This window comes from Grampus griseus (genome assembly GCF_964374135.1).
Source record: "Grampus griseus genome assembly, chromosome: 13".
Taxonomy (NCBI): Eukaryota; Metazoa; Chordata; class Mammalia; order Artiodactyla; family Delphinidae; genus Grampus; species Grampus griseus.
The window spans coordinates 80,985,491-81,007,375 of NC_139007.1; the positions used below are offsets into that span (position 1 = coordinate 80,985,491).

At 49.7% G+C, this 21,885-nt stretch overlaps 1 protein-coding gene across 1 annotated transcript in view; it reads left to right on the forward strand.

Annotated features, from left to right (window-relative positions):
• The window catches only part of IGF2R (insulin like growth factor 2 receptor), a gene marked incomplete at its 5' end in the record, with an annotated part of 109,797 nt that overhangs the window by 27,326 nt on the left and 60,586 nt on the right, over positions 1 to 21,885 (forward strand). The window contains 8 exons of the mRNA XM_082668685.1: positions 2,653 to 2,777; positions 4,350 to 4,448; positions 9,847 to 9,979; positions 11,224 to 11,353; positions 13,117 to 13,222; positions 15,768 to 15,930; positions 16,093 to 16,267; positions 17,104 to 17,207. Of these exons, the coding sequence (XP_082524811.1) occupies positions 2,653 to 2,777; positions 4,350 to 4,448; positions 9,847 to 9,979; positions 11,224 to 11,353; positions 13,117 to 13,222; positions 15,768 to 15,930; positions 16,093 to 16,267; positions 17,104 to 17,207 (1,035 nt within the window). The remainder of the gene's footprint in view (positions 1 to 2,652; positions 2,778 to 4,349; positions 4,449 to 9,846; positions 9,980 to 11,223; positions 11,354 to 13,116; positions 13,223 to 15,767; positions 15,931 to 16,092; positions 16,268 to 17,103; positions 17,208 to 21,885) is intronic.

Consider the following 21,885-nt stretch of genomic DNA (forward strand, 5'->3'; position numbering starts at 1 on the left):
GCCCGCCCTCCGTGTCTCCCGGAGCGCAGCGCTGTAGGGCGCGTCGAAGCCCCACCCTCTCTCCCGGTCCCAGGCACGCCCACTGTGGGCGGGGCTACGGGCGCTGTCCTTGGTCCCGCAGCCGCCTCAGGGCTTTTGCGCCTATGCAGTCGAAAAAAGATTTTCAAACAGAACCCTGGAGTTTCTGGCAGAGAAGGACGATTCTGGCAGGCCGAATCACGTAGGCAGGCAGGAGAAAGAACCGCTGTACTGTTGTTGGTATGGTGCTGTGGGTCTGAAAGCCATTATCCGCTCTCCATTGGCGTCTTAATTTTTACCCTTTCTACTCTGTCTCTCTCTTTTAAAGATCTCTGGTGTATTTATCAAATTGGACCAGTTGTAATCCTGAGGTCATGACACGCACTCATCATCAATCTGTGAAGTCACCTCTTTCTGTTTTTTAATTAGTTGTTTTGGATAATGCAACGAACCCCTTCTCTAACAAAATCCAGGACCTTGACAATAACCACTGTCTGTGTGGTCTTCCATCCTCCTGTCTCTCTTCACTGGAGGTAATCATTCGCTCACATCCTGTATTTGTGAGCGAATGATTTTCTTTCTTCTTTCCTCTCTTTTCCCAGAGTCTGTCTGTCTTTCTCTCTTTCTCAAATGTCTGGCTGTATGTGGTGTTTTCAACTTAATAGAAAGTATGTATCACGCTGTGTGTAATGTTTTGGGACTTAAGTGGTAACAATATTATATTGTTGAAAAACAACTATATTATCTTTCACTGTGATTTATTCCTCTGATTCCTACGTAATATTGTAGATCTACCAGAGTTAATTTGTCCACTCTTCTCCTGATGGGCATTTGAGTTGTTTCCAGGCTTTTAAGAAATTAATTAATTAGGTTGCTCTGGGTCTTAGTCGCGGCATGCGGGATCTAGTTTCCTGACCAGGGATAGGACCTGGGCCTCCTGTGTTGGGAGCGCAGGGTCTTAACCACTGGACCACCACGGGAGTCCCTGTTTCCAGGTTTTTGCTAGTGTGAAGAACACGAGATGGTCTTTCACATGTTTCTTGTCATGTATACGTCTATGGCTTTCGCTTATGTATTTACCTAAGAGTTGAATAGCTAGGCCGTAGGGTACATGAACGTTCAATGATAGGACACAATGCCATGCCCACTTATGTAGTGGTTGTACCAGTTCACACTTCCACCAGCAACACAGGAGAGCTCTGGAGCTTCTCTTCTCCCACATTTGGTGTTTAATTTTTGTCGATAGAATGGCTGGAATTGGTAAGTCGCATGGTCTTGATCACCAGTGATGTTGAACATCTCTTTATTTATGAAGGTGTTTTTCTCCTGTCTGATCATGTCTTGTCCATTTTATATTGAGTTATCTATTGCATGTGATCAATTCTTTCCCTCTAGAAGCTTTAGAATTTTATCTTTGCCTTTGATATTAGAATCACCATACTGTGACTAGGTGTGGGTTTTCCCTTCTCTCTCCTCTCAGTGTGTTCTCTCTGTCATACGTCGTTCATTTTATTTCCTAGAATTATAAAAAAACTTTTTTTGTTTCTGTGTGTGAGTATATATCTTCTTGATGCTAGTTCTTTGCCAGCTCTTTGTGTCTCCTAGTTTATAACTTGTTCTAAACTTTTTTAAGCTATTTTTTAAAAATAGCTTAAATAGTTTTCCTTAAGCTACTTTTTCATGAATATAAACTTTTTAATAAGCCACAGTTATTATTTTTTTTTGTAGTTAATGCTTTTGAGTCTTCAGTATTTCCCTACATTACGATCTAAAAGATAACTCCAGCTTTTACTCAGTTAAAATTTGGTTTCTGATGTTTACATCTTTTAATCCATTTAGAGTTGATTTTTGTATACAGTGGTAGGTAGGGATTCAGTTTTTATCCTTTTTCCTGTATGGATTGCCATTTTGTTTCCAGTATCATTTATTGAACAGTCTCTTTGCTCACTGACCTGATACGTTACTTCTATTGTGTATCAAAGTTTGACTCATAGATATGTCTGTGTGCTCTCTGTTCTGGTGTCTTGATCTTTGTTACAGTCTGTTTGTCAGTTTATTTGTTCCTGTGCCAACTACCATCATATTGATATTATGGAGACTTTTTATTGCAATAATAATCCCAGGCAGACTGAGAAGTGATCAGCGTACTTGTGGACCATTCTAAAGAATTTTGATTCTATAGCATGTATGATGGGAAGTTATTGAAGAATTTCAGCAGCCAAGCTATATGTTCTGATTTATGTTTTTGGTGCAAGATGGATGGGGAAGAGAGGATGGTGAGGAACGAGACAGGAGTTGGAGGCAAGGGGCCCAATTAGGAGGCTGTTGCCAGAATACAGGTGGGAGGTGACAGTGGTTTCAGTAGTTGTAGAGAAGGAGAGAGGTGGACGCATTTGAGGTGCAGGTAGAAGCAATACAACTTTCTGATGTGACAGGTGAGAGGAAGATAGGACTGAGTGCAATGTGTTTGGGGCTGTGTGGGGATGCCATTCCTGAGACGGAGAATTCTGGGGAAGGGGCCGTTTGTAAGCTTTCAAATGAATTATAGTGCCATTTTTACTTTGCTGATGCTTGGAAATAGCTCTATGGTTATGAATGTTTTATGGCTTGTTCATACTCTTTTCTTTCGAATAGGTGACACTCATTTGAAGAACGCAACCAGATCTCTCCTGGAATTCAACACCACAATGAGCTGCGGGCAGCAGAGCACAAATCACAGAGTGCAGAGTAGCATCACCTTCTTATGTGGGAAAACCTTGGTGAGTCCACACAGAGGCACTTTATAATCTTTCTTTTAAAAACGTTTGTCCTTGGGGTGTTCTTGCTGTAGCGGGTATTCTAGGACGACCAAGGGAGCAAAATTAAAAACACGAGCAAACAGATGAACAGGAACCCCAGCCTAATTACCGTCACCATTAAGAACCAATAAGTAAACAAATCCTAAGCCTATAGTTACAACGTTTCAGTGAAATTTGACCCACATCCTGTGTAAAACTCCAGTGTAAAGGTTAGGGTGTTTAAACTCAAAGCACTGTTGAATGTTTATGTTGCAGCATAAATTTTTTTTTTTCTTTCTGAAACTTCTTCTCCCAGCATTTTATTTTGATAATTGTCAAGGCAATGTGTTTATTGTTTTAAACATTTGTCGTCATTTACATTAAATGGAACATATTAACATCTGTCTAGAAGAAGCCTTGGCCAGTGGGTAATGGGGTTCCCAACTTTTGGGGTATCACTAGTGTTGAAATGGGACCTAATTGTCGAAAGCGTGATGCTGGTGTTCTCACTATCTGCATATTGTATGTGATTTTTTGATTTTAATCTTTAGTGTTTAGAAAGGGGCTCAGCAAATGGTTGCTGGCTTTTAGCAAAAGCAATTTGTGTACAAACCCTGTGAATGTTCTCTAATAAGAGTAAGAATCCAAGTGTTCAGAAAAATCAGGTTGAGTGAAACTTAGGCGGTTACCAGATTGCTTTGAAGTATCATTTTTAGAATTTGGTGCTGTGACTGTTGCATTTTCAGGGCCATACTGTCTTGTCTGGAGAACTTTAAAAATAGAACTTATGTTGTTAATTTTGGACCAGCCTATCAGTTGCACTGCTGCCCATGTTGAAACCTTGGGAAAAAAATCTGTTTGCAGTGGTATGAAATCTGGAGGTCTGAGTTACAGAATAAGCTAGCTTGTTGTTTGAATTTTAACTAAATTGTCTTCAAGAATTCTGTGTTCACCCTGTGAGAACCAGAATTCACAGAACTCTTCAGATTTGCACATGGGCGCCCAGAGGTAAGTCCCCGCCACGTCTCATCAACCAGCCACACTGTGGCTGACCAGTTCGGAGTCCTCGCTGGTCCCCTTCTGCTGGGAGGGGCCGCCCTCAAGTGCAGGGGCGTCTGAGCAAGGCTGGTGTACGAGCTCGGTCAGGTCCAGATGGGCCTCCTCCTGCGGCTTCCAGGAAGCATGAGGTCACATTTTCTGGCTTCGGTTTTGTTGGCTTTTGGTTCAGAGAACATTTGGAGTTTGAGAGTGGGAGGTCAGTGAAGATTACTTCCCATGAGCTTACTGTACTTGCATAGTTGGGGCAGTAGAACAGTTTTGGATCATTTATAGCCAAATTCCAACATGATTTTATGAAGCTTTTGTCTCAGAAGTTTTGGGTTTGGGAACTTCTTGATGACCTTGTTTAACTAAAACAGTTGTGTGTCATTCCCCGCCTCCCGCTGCTAGTTTAAGATTTTTCGTTAGCCTTCACTGTTTCTGACTTAAAAAAAAGAACACTTTACAATATGCAGTATGCTAACTTATTTTTCCTTTTTTTTTTTTTAAAAAAAGGGAACTCCCGAATTTGTAACTGCAACAGACTGTGTGCATTACTTCGAGTGGAGGACAACTGCAGCCTGCAAGAAAGACGTTTTTAAAGCGAATAAAGAGGTAACAAGGGCCCTTCAAGGTTACATGCTTGTGCAATACATCTTGGGACCTTTAGGATTTGAAGTACTGACGCCAACTTTTTGGGGTAGAAATCTTATTGTGGTTTTCAAACTCCATTTGAGCAGAGATACCATGTGATTTAATTGTTCAGTTGTCCTGGGTGGTTCTTATTTCTACGACGGGGCATTTTAAATACACAGGACGGACTGGAAATGGAATGGCTCACTTGCGTAGAGCAGGTTAGCTCTTGGTTTCTGATGCCATGCAACTCAAGAGCCGAGTCCCAAGTCGAGCTTGGGTTTAGGTGCCATGCCACCTACAGATGGCATTTCCTCAGCCTTGGGGTGGCTTCTGGACGCCTTGTGGATCCAGGTCAGGTGTGCCTGGCCCTTCAGTTCTTTGCCAGCTCACCTCAGAGACTAGACGACTGTCATCATTACTTCCCTTCTTTCTCTGGTATCTGGTCAAGTGTTCCTGGTGGTTGATGAAGCACCCTCTTCCCTAGCCTAGAGCCTCTGACTTCCCCTGGTGCTGGAGGGGGCAGAAGACAGTTTCCTCTGCCGCTTCCCCACTCTCACCAGCCCGGGTCTTAAAGGTGACTTCCTGTGTTCACCCAGACAACAGTCTTCATGGGTTGAGTTTTCTCACTTTTCTCCGTTAGTTTTCTGTTCTGAAGAAGGGTTGAGTTCAAAGACTCTCAGGAACTAGGAACTGACAGATGGGAGTCATCAGTCATTTCTGCTGATGACCTAATGTGTTGTCATTTAAGAAGGGCAAAAAGAGATGTTTGTTCTTAAAAAATAAAACTGAATTTAGGGATTCGCAGGGGGAGGGGGAGGGAGCGGGAGATTAAAAAACAAAAACAAATTTAGTTATGAATAGTAAGTTATCACCGACTCTTCAGCTGTGGCAATCTACAAAAGAAAAGGCAGTCGGAATGCTGCCTCCATGGGTGTAAGGAATGTTCAATGGGAGGAAATTTCAAAGTGTGGGAAGATGTAAGGCCTAATGAAATGACACCGATATTTAGTAGGAGATGGTGTCAAATTTAAACTTTGCATTTTGAAACTTAGCTTCAACTATTTGCCAATGTACAGTTAACGGCAGGAAAAGCATCTCTGAACCGCAGTGCCAGACACCTTCTGCTCTCCTGTGAGACCCCAGGCCTTCCAGGCCCCATGGAGGCTCCTTCTCTTGGGCCCTGGTTCTCCAGCTGACAGTTATTACACCCATTTTTCCTGTTTTAACCGAGCGTCCTTTTTCCTTGCTTTGCTGAACTGACAGTTGTTTCCCACCACCTAGGGAATAATTGCTTCCCCAAAGAAATAAAGAAATAGTGACTTGTTTTTGATTTTCTTTGTGCTATAGGTCAGAAGTCACAAACTACATCCTGTGTTTGTACAGCCTCAGAACTAAGAATGGTTTTTACATTTTTATAGGATTGTAAAAAAAAAGCAGAGAAGAATACACAGCAGAGACCTACGTCACTCACAAAGCCTAACATGTTTACAGAACAAGTGTGCTGACCCCTGTTCTAAGTCGTTTTGGGGGGTGGGAACGGGAAGATACAGTCTGTGTTTTTCTCAGAAGTGACGTTTAGCTGATCCAAAGATGCAGGAGGAGTGCTGGTATGTTCCCAGTGATCAGTTCTTTGGGCCTGGTTGGCAGCCGGGCTTTATTCGTGGAGTTTTCATTTATCGAGGGCATGTTGTGGGCTAAGCATTAGGAATTTCCTTACATTTTGAAAGGGTTGTTGCATTCATGGAACTCATAGACCGAAGGTATGGAGGGCATCGCTCTGCCTTAGGTGTAGCTAGATTAGACGGGAAGAACCAGAGAGCATGATGGCTGCAAAAGCAACGCTGTCACCGCCAGCGGATCACTGTGAAGCATAGTCCCTTTTCTCTGTCTTCAGTAGGATTTGATTAGACCTTACAGGCTATGATAGAACTTCAAAAATCACATGAAATGTCGAAACACTCATCATTCCTTAAACCCCCTAGATCCCGCACCTTATCGATAGCTCCTCATTTCTTCTGTCGGTTTGGCTTTGTCAGATTTAGAATGGTGTGATGAGCAAAGAACACGGTGGTTCCAAAAAGCGCCTTTTAAACCCACCGGTGTAGTGCTTGTTCAGTGGATTCTGGTGGGGTCGTTTTAGATCGTAATTTCCGTAAAAGCTCGTGGACACACATCCCCTACCATCCTACTCTTGGGACACGCAGAGAATGCAGAACTGGCAAGCTAGTGGTCTTACCGGAGTTACATAAATACGGTTAATGTACATCCGTACACCGTTAACAAGGGTGACTCAGTGCGCAGTGTGGGGAGCTGGCACCAGCCTCCTTCCCCGGCCGCTGCATTCCTGCGCTGATGAATGTCTCCATTGCTCTGCTCGGGGGAGCAGGAAGTGGGAGGACTTTCCCCAGGAGCCTTGCTTGTTTTTCCGATGCTCCCTCTAGTTCTGGGGGGCGCTGCACTGGGCGTGTCTCCTGTTCCTTCCTGGAGTCGGGAGACAGCCAGAAGTTGCTCACGGCCTTGAGCCGGGTGTCCGCATCAGGCGTGGCTCACTGGAAGCCTTCAAGCCTTTCGGTGACATCGAGCTAGTTTCAGGAGTGTGGCCCCATCTTCCCTCCTGCTGTGTGCCGTCCCGCTCCCTCGTCTTTATTTTGTAGCTGGAGAGTTGCTGCTTTGTCTCCTTTCTTGAACTGCTGCCCCGTTGGGTTGAGTTCATGTTTCTGTGTTATCCTGCTAGGGGTTGACAAGCTCTAGATTTGCAGGATTATGGACGCGGGTTACTTTTACTGGAGCCTCCTCCGGGTCTGCAGTCCTCCCTTTCTTGCACTTCCGTTGCCTTTCTGCAGGACGTAGTGCCAGGCGTGGTTCTGGCCTCCTGACCTCGCCTGCTCTGTGCCCATGCTCGCCCTCCTTGGTTGACGTCAGCATCTCTGGCCAGCGTTGTAGGCAACGGGAGACTTTGCTTTAAGGGTTTGGTTGAAGTGAGTTTAGGTGCCCCCCTGAGGCTCCGAGGGGGTGCAAGTCCTTGGGTTCCATCCGTTTGCTCTCCGCGAAGTCTCTGCAAACAGGACAGGGGAAGAGGGTTAGTGGGTCAGCGCATTCCTGCGGGTTTGATAGCATCTTTCTGAGAAACATTTAAAAGCTAAACATTAACTTTTGTAAACGGACCTGCCTGTGAATAGCTTCAGTTTTCTAAAAGCCAATTTAAGGAAAATTATCCATAGGAAGGGATGAAACAAAGTATTTTGAAATGATTGCAGCGAACATGAGTTTTTAGAATACTCCTTGGCCGAGGAGATTAAAATGATATGGGGATGTTTCACGTGAAGACTGGGCGACCCGGGCCTTTACTCGGGGTACATCTCTGGGCTGGGACGCCTTGCCTTCCGAATTTGCTGGAACTTCGAAAGCACAGGGTCTTGCCACCTGTAATGGGTTCCTTGACATTCTTCCTACACCCCTTTTTCTCCCGCTAGCGTTATTGAGGTATAATTGACAAATAAAACTGCATATACTTAAAGTGTATAACGTGATTTGATATACTCCTTGACTTAAAAAAAAAATAAAAGACCATTCGTTCATAGAGATTAGAGAGTGCTCATAAGTTAGAATCCAGCTAGAGGCCCAGAGGAGGAACTGCTCTTCATGTTAGTGAGCAGGTGTTCAACGGACCCCTGTTAGGTTCTGGGTACTGTCCTAAGCCTTGCTTAGGGCTACAGCAGTGACAAAGGCCCTGTCCTCGGGGAGCTTACACTCAGGTTAGCAGGTGGAGGTGCCCGGTGATAGACACCAGTGCTCTGAAGAAGAGAGCTGGCGATGTCAGAAACGGCCCCACTACGCAGGTGGCCCTTCACCTGAGGCCGGGACGCAGTGAGAGAGCCGTGGGGCTCTAAGGGAATCATCCCAGGTAGAGGCAGCATCACTTCCACGGGGCTGATCTGTACCCAGAAGCCAGTGTGGCTGCGTGGAGGGTCCCCGAGGTTGGAGACCGTGGAGGAGCTGAGATTTCACCCTCAGTGTGATGGGAGGCCGCTGGTGGATTTTGAGCAGGGAGTGATGTGACCCAATGGAATTGTAAAAGGATTGATGTGGTGCTTGTGGAGACATTGGCTGGGGGAAGGGGACACGGAAGCTGGAACCAGGGGTCCCGTTAAAAGAGACTGTTGCAGGCGAGAGGTGATGGCAGCTTGGACACGGGTGGTAACGGAGGAGCTGATCCAGGGTTGGGTTTGAAGCGCTGAGAGGACTTGCCGATGGTTTGGATGTGGAACGTGCGGGTTCTCCATGGCCTTCATGGTTTGGCCCTGAGCAACGGGCTGAATGATTGTGCGTTACTGAGGTGGGGAATGCTAGGATGAGAGCAGGTTTTGAGGGGAAAAAAGGCCTATTTTAAATATGTTAAAATTCAGATGCTTTTGTGTATCTAAGTGACAATGGTAAATAACAGCAGGTGACACTTACATTGACTCACCAGCACCTGCACCAAGAGCATTACGTGTATTAACTCGTTCAGTCTTTACAGCAACCCTGTGAAGTATCGATAGTTACTGTTATTATTCCCACTTGACACATGGGGAAACCGAGGCACAGAGGCTCGATTGGCTCGTGGTCATACTAAGTGTCAGCCCCGGAGTTTGGACCCTGGCGTTCTGTCTGCAGAGTCTGCTCACGAACACATCTTTTGTGCTGGCGTTGGCTGTGAAGTCTGGGCTTGCGGGGAGAGGTCACGGCTAGAAACATACACTTGGGAGCCAGTGGCGGGTACCTAATGCGTCGTGCACGAGGTCACCAGGGGGAATGAGCGGCCGAGAAGTCAGCCGTGGGACACCTCTGCACTTAGGGTCCGTTCAGAGGAAGTTGAGGCACATTCCCAGCAGGCTGAGAAAGCAGGCTGTGGGCAGAGGGACCCAGGAGCCCCTGGAGGCCAGGCAGCCAAGTGAAGAAAGAGTTTCGGGCAGGGGAAGGCCATTGGCGTGAGGCCGGGGGGGAAGGCCGAGAGTGGTAGTGAGGTCAGAGTGGGTAGTGGCTGCGTCCAGCAGAGGGTGACGGAGAGGGAGAGAGGACAGTGAGGGTGGGCAGGCGGGAACGTCTGCGCTGGTTGCAGGGCTGCGGCGTGGTGGCCGTGGGGGTGTAGGGACGGGATGACGTGCGTGAGAGGCGGCAGCAGGACAGCACGCCAAGGGGGGACGGGGATGGAGCGGCTGGGAGGGAACAGGTGGGCAGAAGCAACCGGAGCCCTGTCGGCCTTGGCTTTGCTGTCATCGGGGAACCTCACGGCGTGGAGACTGGTGTCCCATGATGTGGGGCATAGGCTTTGCTGAGCCCCCAGCCCCCAGGAAGGTGTGTGTCAAAGACTTGTGTTCTCTCCTGTCTCTCCTAGGTGCCGTGCTACGTGTTTGACAGAGAGCTGAAGAAGCATGATTTAAACCCACTGATCAAGATCAGCGGTGCTTATTTGGTGGACGACTCTGACCTGGACACTTCTCTGTTCATCAATGTTTGCAGAGACATAGGTCTGAGTCCGGGGGCGTTGTGGGTGGGGATGGTGAAGGATTTCTCTGGAGGCTTCAGTATTTTTGCCCCTGCACCGTACTCCTTTGTGGATAACCCTGTCGCTGATTGGGCCCTCTAAGAAAGCTTGTCCCCAAAGATGCTCTCTGCACAACCCTTCCCCTTTGCCCCCAGGAAATTCTGATGCCATCGCAAAGTCCATTCTGACCATTGGCCATGCCAACATGTTCTGTCTGCCGGATGCTTTGGGTTTCAGGATTCTCAAGTAAACCTTCCTTCTCACGATGAGGGGAGAATTGGCTGATTTGGGTACTGGGGGTGCTGAGAGCTGCCGGGGCAGAGGAGACATGGAAACCCTGCCCTCGATGAGTGCTATAAGACTTGAACTAGGTAGAGCCCAGGCTGGGTGATATTTACCCATCCACGGCAGAACTATTTTAGGGCCCCTGTTACGTGGTGGCCTCTAATTTAGGCGCTGAGCTGCAGCACTGAGCACGTGGAGGTTCCTGCATTCTTGGAGAAGATGCACAGTAAACCCCCTGTAACGTGTAAGGTGGCAGGTGACGATAAAAGTAACGCAGCCTAAAGAGAAACACAGCTGTAGTCATTGTGGTATTGCTGCCGGCAGGCTGTACTGTCTGGCTGTTATCCCAGGCACATCTAGTTTGTTCTTTTCTTTACTCCTCCCCCGGACTGGTGAGGTAGCGCCCTGACAATTGGATCCGTCTGCAGTTTGACCAAAGTTATAGAGACAGAAAGGAGTGGATCTAAGATTCGAACCCAGAACTGTCCATAGGTTGTTTCCATGAATCTACTCATCCTTCCACCAGTCCACTCCACGGAGACCCTGCCTTTTCTTGTCTGTAGGTGATTCTAAGGTTCCTGTAGCTCTAGGAGAAGGGCTGTGTCCCTTAACTACCAGTAGCACCTTAGTCCCTGTTTATCGGCACCTCTTATGTACCAGGTACAGAGTGAGCATCTTACATTGTTTCGCCCTCACTTCCCGGCTGCCCTGCAGGGCAGGAAAGCTGTTCCCATTTTCCACTTTCAGATTGGTCGTTGGCTTGCCCAGGGTCTCGGGATGGGATGGGATCCTACTCTTCTGGGTTTCCAGACCTCTGCTACCTTATATCACTTATGGAGACTTAAAAAAATTTGATAATTTTTTCAAGGGACCCTGGACCTAAGGTTAAGTGTGATTGCTACACTTGACACATTCTCTGATTCAATGTCACACATTTTACAGAGGTGCTACGGGCCACGAGTCCGGAGGTGCGTTCCTGTCCCACCGGCACTGCCGCCTGCCTGGTGAGAGGGGACCGGGCATTCGACGTCGGCCGGCCCAAGGAGGGACTGAAGCTCATGAGCGATGACAGGTCGGTCTGCTGGTGGCATGTGTAATCTTCAGCAAGAGCCTGGCTTTTCAGGGAGCTGCAAGAATATCCCTTTTCAGCAGGGCTTGCAGAGTTACTACTTCGCATAGGCTTGTAAAGTTAGCGGTCGTTGCTTGAGTCACGTAGGCTTGGTGACTTAGGCAGGAAAATGTGTATCAGGATCCAGCCCATGTCCATACGGGTATCCACTTCATGAAGTCACGCCTACCTTAAGGTGTGTTTGGGTATCTCCCTTGCTTTGTCACCTGTGACGTTGGTTTTACGTCCGTGGTTTTATCTGTTCTTTAAAAAACACCGTCCTGGAGGCGAGTGACAGGAGGGCCGCTTTGCCACCGCCCTTCTGGGTGCAGAGTTTGCTTCCCGACTGGGACGAGGGGGCGCTCCTTAGTTCCCGGTGGGGATGTTTCATTTCTCCTGATAAGCTGTGTTGTTTACACACATTTTTCTCATGCGTTTGTACCTCTCTCGGTGGGGAGAGGTTTTTCTCCAGTGTGTCACACGTGGCCACATCCTGAACTTGGATCGAGGACTTTGATTTTCTCCCTGTTCCAGGAGCCTTTGGTAGACGCCTCGCTGCACCTGCTCTAGTCTGGAACTAGTGGTGTGTCACCGTGTGCAGTAGATCACACTTCTGTCCCCAGGGAGAGCTGGGGCATAACCTAAATTTAAAAACGTCTGGGAGGTTCCTGTACGTGCGTCTGAATTCGTTTGCCAGAGCGGCCACGGCGGTGCCGCAGACTGTGCGGCTCCAGCAGCAGAAGTTTGTTTCCTCTCAGTTCCGGAGGCCGAGCTGTCAGCGGGTCCTTCTGAGACCTTTCCTCTCGGCTCGTAGACAGCCACCTCCTGCGTCCCCTCACAGCCTCTCCTCTGTGTGTCTGTGTCCTGATCTCCTCTCCTTATAAGGACACCCATACTGTCCGATTAGGGCCCACAGCAGCGAACTCAACTTAATCACCTCTTCCAAGGCCCCGTTTCCAAATACGGTCACATCCTGAGGTCCTGGGGGTTAGGGCTTCAACATACGAAGTTTGAGGGGACACAGTTCAGCCTGTCGCACCGTCCTAAGTGATAAATGGGTGTCTTTCCCTACTGGGAGGGCTAGAGACGAATTCGGAAAGCGTGGGCGTCGAGCGAAAGCCTGAGCGTGTATTCAGAGGAAAGGAAGGTCATCTGTTTTCGGTGGTCCTGTGGCCGGTGCACCGGGAACTGTGGCCACAACCCACAGCTAGGCCAGCACCCCCATGGGCGGTTCCGGCTCTGCCTGGCCGCGGGAGGCCGTGTCGCCAGCACGCTGGGCTGTCTTCAGGCTTAAAAAAAAAAGATCTTCCGCTTCCACTGAGAAGTGGTCGTTTAGAGAAGAAGTGGTTGTGTAGCCTTGCGGGCTGAAATGCAATTGGCCGGCCGGGCGGTGTTTGTTTTGTTTTGTTAGATTGTTTATAATCTTTTTTGTTGTACTCAAACAGCTTTTCTTAGTATTTAAGTTTATATGTTGGTTGTTCTACTTATTTTTTTAAAGCACTCATTGAAGTTTACTTAAAAAAATTTTTTTTTTCCCAAATGGAAATAAATTTAACTGACTTCGTACTATGGCTCCTTTCACAGCGTAAGCTTCTGGTCTCCCTTTCTGCACACGTGGGGAAAGGGAGAACAGATGCTTGAGCTGACGGCTCAGGGCAGCAGACTAATTGGAATGTAATTTGTACTCTCGTAACCCTAACCCTCTTTTCTCGACGTGTGTCCTCCAGGCTTGTCCTGAGTTATGTGAAAGAAGGGGCAGCTCACCCAGACTTCTGTGAGGGTCACAGCCCAGCAGTGACTATCACGTTCGTCTGCCCGTCGGAGCGCAGAGAGGTGAGTGGCTTGTCTGAGAGGACGCCCCAGTGGCGTGAGCACAAGTCAGGGTGGGGCTGGTGCAGGACAGATGCCTCCGTGGAGGTGGCAGCCATGCTTCCCGGGACTGACTCGGACGCACGTGCTTGGCTTGCTGTTTGCTGTTTCTCAGCGATCCGGGGGGTGTCTATGCTAAGAGAATGGTGTTTTGTTCAGGGTTCGAGTGCGGTGTTAAGTGTTTCATAGACGGATTTAAAAAAATTGTAGAGCGATGCTGGTTGGAATGAATATTTGAAAAGACCGTACGTATCATCCTAAACCTGTGATTTCACGTCTGTTAGTGCTTCAGATGAGGCACGGTAAAAATAGCTAATTGGTTTATAGCAACATAGTGAGAAGGGAGTAGTACAGATGGCATGTAGACCTGGCAGAAATGGCTCGGGCCAGCGGCTGAGGTTCCGGGGGTGGGTACCAGTGTAGGAGAATTAGAGCCAGAAGGGGGGAGGTTCCTGCCAACTCAGAGTGGAGCGTGTCACCCCGTCGCCTGCCCGCCTCCGCCCTGCCCCCCCACACTCTCCCAGGCAGTTGACCACCCTGTCCTCTGGCTGTTTACTCAATTCGAGTGCGGTTGTAAACTCCTTGAGGGTAGGGCCTGCGTCTGGGGTGTCCTTGGGCCCCGTGCCCAGTGGTGTCTCACCGGTCCACTGCTGCTTAAGTGTCTTTGCAGATGCGGTGCAGATGAGGGGAGACATCCCCAGGGAGGAAGGAAGGGTAGGGCTTTCCTCCAATTTATTTCTGCCTTCTCCTTGTAGAATGAAGTAGGAGGAACTGAATTCTTTTGCCAAAGAATGTCCTCCCCTCCCCCCAAACAAACATGGAATTTGCTCTGGTTTCTGGCAGGCAACTGGCCTGTTGTGTGCGTGTGCGTGTGTGTGTGCGTGTGTGTGTGTGTGTGTGTGTGTGTGTGTGTGTGTAGGGGGGCGTGTATGGAGACAGAAGTGCAGTCCAGCCAGCTTTCCATTCGTTGTCCCCAGACTTCTAGGGTCGCGTGATGTCCGCTCAGCAGAGACCTGACTGACCAGTAATCAGCGTTAGTCCTGAACGTGATATTGAGGACTGTTTATTTATACTATCCATCCTACAGATGTGAATCAAAATCTTTTGAGCCTGATGAGATGTTCTAAGCCGGCAGTGGTTTCAGTGTTTCCCTTTCTTACTTGTGCTGCATTCAGTGAGAAATCATTTCACACTATCACGAGGGAGAGAATGGAGAGTTCCCCTCTGTTCTCCATGGGATGTGAGGCCGTTGGGCTGGTGGGCTATCAGTGGAGCTGAGGGTTCTGTTTCCAGCCTGACTGTTCCCTGGGTAGAACTCGGGTGACGTGGGCTTGGACCCCTTAATACTTGAAGGTTTACTGAAGAATTTCCACTGGCTCATTGAATGCTTCTAGGAGCCGGAACTTGAGTAAACATTCACCTTGCCACACAGATCTTTTTAGAAGAGTTTTATTGAATTTATGTACTATAAAAATACACCTGTTTTAAGTACAATTTAACGGTTAGTAGTGTACTAACAAAATTGCACAGTCAGCGCCACGGTCCGTGTTAGAACTTTTCCATTACCCCAGAGAAGCCTGCTGCCCAGTTGCCATCACTCCCCTGCTCCCCCAGCCCCGGCAGCTGGGGACCACCTTTCTGTCTCGCCTTTCCTGACATCCCACACAAGTGGAGTCGCACAGCACGTGGTGTCCAGCTTCTCTCACTCAGCACTTGGTCCACATCGCTGTATGTATGTCTGACTGCTCTGAGCCAAGGGCTTAACGCGTAGATTCTGAGTCAGTAGTCGGGGCTGGACTGCAGCTCCGCACCTCACTAATCATGTGACGGGAAACCCGGCGCTTAGTCCCGTGCCTGGCACGTAGCAGGTGCTTAGACGCTTGCAGAGTGAGGGGCCTGGAATCAGCACAGCTACTCCTGATGCTAAGGCCAGGGAGACGTTTCTCCCAGGGAAGGTTAGAAAGATGACACCGCCCCCCGGTGAACAGTGACTTCGTGGCATCCTTCCCAGAAGCCGGGTGTGTGGTGGGCGATACCCTGGCTTCACCCAGGGGCAGGAACAGATGTGAATACAGGTGAAGTGTGCCCTAGAGCCATGGACGTTCCCGTGGAAAGGGGTTAGGGACCATCTCCCCAGATGCATGCAGGCTCAGTGATGTCCACCCAGCGGGCAGGGGCGGGGGGGGGTCCATCTGGCACAGGCTCAGCGGCACCTGTGATTGAAAGGAGTGCACGGACCACAGGCCCTTCACACGTCATGACTGCTTGCCAGGGGCGTGGTGGGTGGGTGATACCGCGTTCAGGGCGGGCTCACAGGCTGACGCTTGCGCGTGACTCTGGAAGGGACTGGAAGGGTTTCAAGGAAATGCAGTCGTTGTAAGGCAGACAAAAGAACAGAAAAATGTCAAACCCCAGTAACATACCTTTGGCTTTTCAGCAGCACAGAAACATCTGCATTTAAGCTTCATGAAAAGAATTAATTTGATTCCTTTCACCCCGTCCACGATAGGGCACCCTTCCCAAGCTCACGGCGAAATCCCACTGCCGCTTTGAAATCGAGTGGATCACTGAGTACGCCTGCCACAGGGATTACCTGGAAAGTGGGAACTGCTCTCTGAGCAGCGAGCAGCACGACGTCGCCATTGACCTCCAGCCGCTCAGCCAGCTCGGAGGTGAGTGGGTGCCTGGGGGCCGGGAAGTGGGAGAGGGAATGAGAGCCCAGGGGCCGAGCTCCCCCTGCCCTGGGGTGGGCGTTTCGAGTTTGATGCTGTCACTTTGCCACCCACACCTGTGTGCGTAACAGGGCCTCTTCTTGTTTATTCCCTTTTCCTTAGCTTCAAACTCCTCGTACTATACCGCAGAGGGGGAGGAATATGTTTTTTATTTGAATGTCTGTGGAGGAACTGAAGCACACATCTGTGACAAGAAGGATGCTGCGGTTTGCCAAGTGAAGAAGTCAGATTCCACTCAAGTCAAAGTGGCAGGGAAGCTCCAGGGCCAAACCCTTCGGTGCGTACGGCCTCCACGTAACTTCCGGTGCATCGCGCGTGTTCCTGTGGAACGTAACATACTCCCCCGCCTTCCTCCTCCTTCCACCTTCCGCAGAGCACAGGGAAATCAGTTAAGCTGGCATGATTTTCCTGCATGAGTCAGGCAGGTGCCGTTTGTCCCTGACCAGTGGATGCTTTTCCTGGCTTTACAGTAAGAATGCTTCTGTTAATGTGGTTTCGCTTTATAATCTGTTGTTTGCAGGGAACCGTACTGTAGGAAAGCTATTTCATTAGTTGATATGGCTTTTGTATGTTACAATTTACGTTTCCGAGGAGTTTTGATTTTTCTCTGGTGGTTTGAGAATCTGAAACACCATTGGCATCACACACAAGCGTTGAACAACTAGGAAAACGCATTCATCACAATTCTCGTGACCCTTCCCTCGGTAGCTACCTTCACAAAAGCTTTATCAGAATGTAGTTTCTCTGACCTGAGGGACCAGGATCCCTCAGGTCAGACTTCATGGCAGCTGCTGGAAAAGCTGTGTCTTCTTGGGCGTTACTTATCTTGTACCAAATCCGAAAATGAGAGCAGAAGAGGCCTCATGGTCCTAGCAAAACCTTCAGTGCCTTTTCCCAGCCAGTTATTCCTTTGAAGTAAGAGGACGAGAAGCCCGTCCATTTGGAACTCCTCTCCTGTAGACGGTTCTTCCCCAGCCTGCGAGAGGGCTCGCTGTTTTGTGTCGCTGCTGCTCTGTGGATGGTATGCGAAGGCTCACTGTAGAAATGTTTAAGGATTCAAGTTTCTTTCTTGGTTCTACCAAACACGTGCGTGTGTGTATCACAAAAACCTAGGTACTCAGACGGAGACCTCACCTTGGTATATTTCGGGGGCGACACGTGCAGCTCCGGCTTCCAGCGGATGAGCGTCATCAACTTCGCGTGCAATCAGACCGCGGGTGAGTGCGCCCTGGGTCAGCCGCGTCCCTGCGCGGGTGGGCGGGCTCCGTGGAAACGTGGAGCGCTGAGTGGGGTGCTCAGACGTCCTCCTGCAGACGTGGCCCCTTTGAGGCCCCCTCTGTCGTAGCGGGTAGGAGTACCCCACCCCGCCCTGCCGACGCCTGACACACACGTCTTGTTTCCGTTTTCTGTTTGTGTGGGGACTGGGCCCAGCGTCAGGCTCGCTGGGAAAGCCTCTCTGTCCTGAATGCTGGCTCTCCCGGAGTGCGCTCAAAGCCGGCAGTCTGGGTTTACTCACCACCTTCTGATGGCTTGTCACTAAACAACTCTTCTTTTAGGAACTGAGTTTCTAGGTGACCCTTTTTGCAAATGGTGGCCCTGCTGTAGAGGTGGGATTTGGGGATCTCGAGAGACCCCAGGGCAACTTTAAGTGGAATGTTTGGTTTTTCTGAGTGACTCGGAGAAGCTACCTTGACATCACAGTGGCACTGGCATTTCACAGAGCCGCACTGCCGTCCGTATCTCAGAGATTCTGAACACAGTTTGCATCTCTTGAGAGGTGATGGGATCCCACCATCTTGAGAGAGCCGTCCAGTCAGTGGACCCCCAAGCCGTGACCCCAGGTGCCTTGCAAGCCGGCTGAGCCCCTGCACAGAGCTCCGGTCTGGGAGCCGCCTGGGTCTGGCCCCGTCCGCAAGCCGGCACAGTCTCGCACGGCTGCCCCACCCCTGAGGGTCTCCTGGCCCCTCACTGTTTGTTTTGTGTGTTTCTATGGTAGAGCTCTTAACCATCTGGTCACGGGGCAGGTTCCTCCGTGACTCACTGCAGGGCCTGGGGGAGGCAGCTGTGCGTGACGGGAGCCGTGCTCCAGAAGCAGGTCTGGTGGTGGAGGCAGGCAGGAGGGGTGGTGACCACCGCCGAGCGCTGGTAACCCGCCCGGAGAGTCGGCAGAGAATCACCTGGGCTGAAGCAGGAGGGAGACCTCACAGCAGGACACCCCTTGACTCCTGGCGCCGCTGGCCATCGTCACCGTTGTTCTCAGCCCACTGTCGCCTGTCAGCCCCCTACCCCTGCCACGTGCGCTCTGAGCTTACGTTGGAGGCATGTTCTCAGTTGATGCGTTGAACACATTATATTAGTACCTGTTTGCTCAGACCCTGCGAAGCCTAGGGATGCCGTGATGGCTGAGAGCTCCCCGGGCATTTACACGCCAGCAGCAGAGAGAGAGATGAGGACGGTGATGACGTAGTGCAGGGGACGCGGGCAGGCTGCGGGTGCCTGGCAAGGTCTGTCACCTGGGCCTTTATCCAGAGGGAGGCCCTGAGGTCAGGGGTCTGGGGTCTGGCTGCCCCCGAGGACCGAGGCAGTTAAGAGGAGGTGCTGGGTGAGGGAGCCCTGCAGGACAGTTAGGGGCAAGCTGGGCGCAGAAGCCGGGTGGCCATGGGGGCTGGTCTTTGTGGCAGGAGGAACAAACAGCTCATGCAGAGGCGGGAATTTGGGTAGCCGTGAGCAGGTCAGAGCTGGGTGTCCAAGCCATGGCTAAAGAAGGGGGTGGAGCAACGTTGTGAAAAGCTTGTGTGTCCTGCAGAGGAGTTGGACTTTATCTAGAAATCAGCGTGAAGGGACTAAGCAGGGGTGGCCATGCATCTGGCTTGGACGTGGCCTTTGGATCCATCTCCCTTTGGTTTGAATGCCCGCCCTGCCTTCCCCAGATTCTCCATCTTTCTTCCGTCATCCTCACCTCTTCCAGGCTCGTAGGAGACCCTCTCCAAAGTCCACCCCTTCTACTCCAGGCCCTTGGGAAATGCAGCCTCCTTCTTATCCCAAGTCCCCAGACCCTCAGGCACTCGGGCTGCCCGGGTCTCCCAGACTCCCCTGCTGCTGGGCTGCTCTGCGGTGGGTGACTTGTGTGGGCCGAGGCTCCCTCTGTCCTGTCGCTACCTCCTTTGGCCCTGTTCTGTCCGCACTTTTTATAAATGACTTGGCCGCGATCTTTGGGAATGCGCTGATCTCATTTGGGCATGTTGGGAGGATGGACTAATGATCCAGAAAGATCCCAGCAGACGAGGAGGATGTTGAGAAGGGCCCGTGGTCAGGGGCTCCCAGGGAAGAGGGATGGACATCCAGGAGTCGTGCCAGGAAGGTAGAGCCCAAGGGGGCTGAGACGGGAAACAAATAGGAGAGGCCATTTGTTTTTCCTTTATTCCTTTTTGTCATACACGTTTTCGAATGTATAAGTAGAAAGAACATTATAGTGAAAACCTGCACACCCACCACTCAGGCTTAACAGCTGTTAATGTTTCACCAAACTTGCCTCACGTTTATATGCTCTGTCACGTCGCCAGTGGATCGTAACACTCCACCCAGACTGCAGGAAAGGACGTCCCTTCACGTAACCTCAGTGCCATGATCAGACCTGACAAAACTAATGGCAGTGCCTTAATCCTGAAGACTCATGTCATGGTGATCGTGACGCGGAGACCAGATCCAGAGACTTTAGGTGTTTTTGAGCCTCCTCTCAGGCTGGAGCTGGATTATGAAATATTTAAGACTCCTTCCAGCTCTGTGATTTGGAGCCAACTGTAGGTACTATGCTCTGTGTATGCTAAAACTATTCCATTATTACCTTGTTTGAATTTAAATTTAGAGTTTTTAGAGAAAACCCCTTGGTGGATTCTGTGTTTACTGGTAATTATGTATTTTTGCATGTTGAATTGGGTGTTGATTGGCTATGGAATATTATGAAATGTGGTTTACAGGAATTATTTATGCTTCTGAATCTAGGGTTTCATGCATTTCAGGACACAGAGGTGCATAAGTTTATTTTTTTGTCCGTAATATATATATTTTACCATTTGTTTCAATAACTTATATCTAGTTGGATGTAATGTGATACCTGATCATTGGTGATCCCGTCACATAAGGACATTAGACCGTTTTGCGGGGAGGAGTGCGGTGTGTTAGCATAGGCCAGTAAAAACTGTCCACAGATTCAGGTGACTCATGATCACGCTGAAGACTTATTTTCTTTAATTCCGTTCAGGCCTTAGGGGGCTGTGCTCCACGTGGTCGTGTGGGGACCTTTGCATTTTCCACCTCGTGTTGCTGCCGTCTGTGGGCATGGCTTCCAAGGACTCTGCAGAATGGGAACAGCAGTTGTTTTCTTAATGGACCAGAACTAAGAGGCATGGCCCAACCTCAGAGGCAGTGAGGCGGGAAGTGCAGTTTAGCCGTGGGCCTAGAGGGAAAGATAAACCGGTTTGGTGAGCAGGCAGCACGGGTTTCTGTCCCAGAGCGGTGGGGGGATGGGGCAGCCGCCTGCTGCTCAGGCCAGAGCTGGGTTTCACTGGGAGGGTCCACTTTTTGCCTTCAGCTGGTGCAGAATCCACGTACCGCCAGGCCACGTAAAGGGTGTGCTGGGGGATGTGCTGGAGCCTGGAGAGCCAGGAAGCTTTCAGGGATGAGATTGATGGAGAGATTACAGAAAGTCATCCTCATCCTGCTGGTGGCTGGAAACCGTAGGGCTTAGCGGTCCTGATGGCAAGGCCGTTGTGTTTAAATAAACAGCGTGGTTTGGTAGTGGGGAGTCTTCCTTTACTATTCTCCTCAAATTCTTGGAGGAATTAAATAAGAATGCAGGTCGGGTGCATGCCAGTGGTTATTTAAATTTTATTTAAAATGGGCTCTCCCAGCAGATCATTAGTAAGTTTCAGATGCAAATCTAGCTCCTTAGTAGGAATGGACCCTGGAACCATTCATAGTATCATTTAATCGTCTGTAAACTTATCTGGTAAAAGAAAAACACTGTGAGTGCATCAAGTTTTCAGGAAACACAGATCTTTTCTGAACAGTGAAATACCAATCCAGTGGGACTAAACTGTACGTAAACCTTGAAGGGGCAGACGGGTGGGGAGCATGTGGGAAAGAGGCGAAGCAGCTTCCCTGCTCCCTCGGTGGAGGGCACGGCGGACCCCCAGCTAGAGCGGGAGCTGTCGGAAGGGAAGTTGGGAGCGCTGGTTCTTAAAAGAGAATGGCTTAGAGGACTTACTAAAAAAAAAACCCAACAAACCAAAGACACACAGTAGCGCAGGGAAGTCTTGCCTTGCGGTTATGAGTCTGGCTCCGGGGCCAGACCGTCTGGGTTTGATTTCTGGCTCCTCTGCCCTCTAGCTACGAAGCCATAGGCGAATTATTGAGCCCCCCTAAATCTGCAAAACGGGACTAAGGTCGTCCCTGTGTCGTAGGATTTCACGGTTGAGATACGCGAATGTATGTGAAGTACCTAACACAGAGCCTGTTCTCTGCATCCAGCCCCTGTGGAGGGCTCAGTGCTTCGCACGGCGCCTGCCTCAGCTTGTGCTCCGTGTGCCTTAGCCGCTGTCGCTGGTGTTACAATCATGATGTTTATAATATTAAAGATTCAATAGAAGTTGCAGTTGAAACAGCATTCGCCCTTGGTACAGAATATTATTTCCGTTCGAACATTGTGCACTTCAGGGCCCTAAACCTCAAGAAAGGTAAATCATGTAGGAGGTCCAGAGGAGGATTATTAAACCATCAAGGGGTGGAAAACGGACCGTCGTGCCAGCAGTGCACTAGCTCGGAAAGGCGAGGGGATAGAATTTCTGGTACGGGAAAAGTCAACAGAGTTTGCTGAAGCCCACGCTACGTGGACGG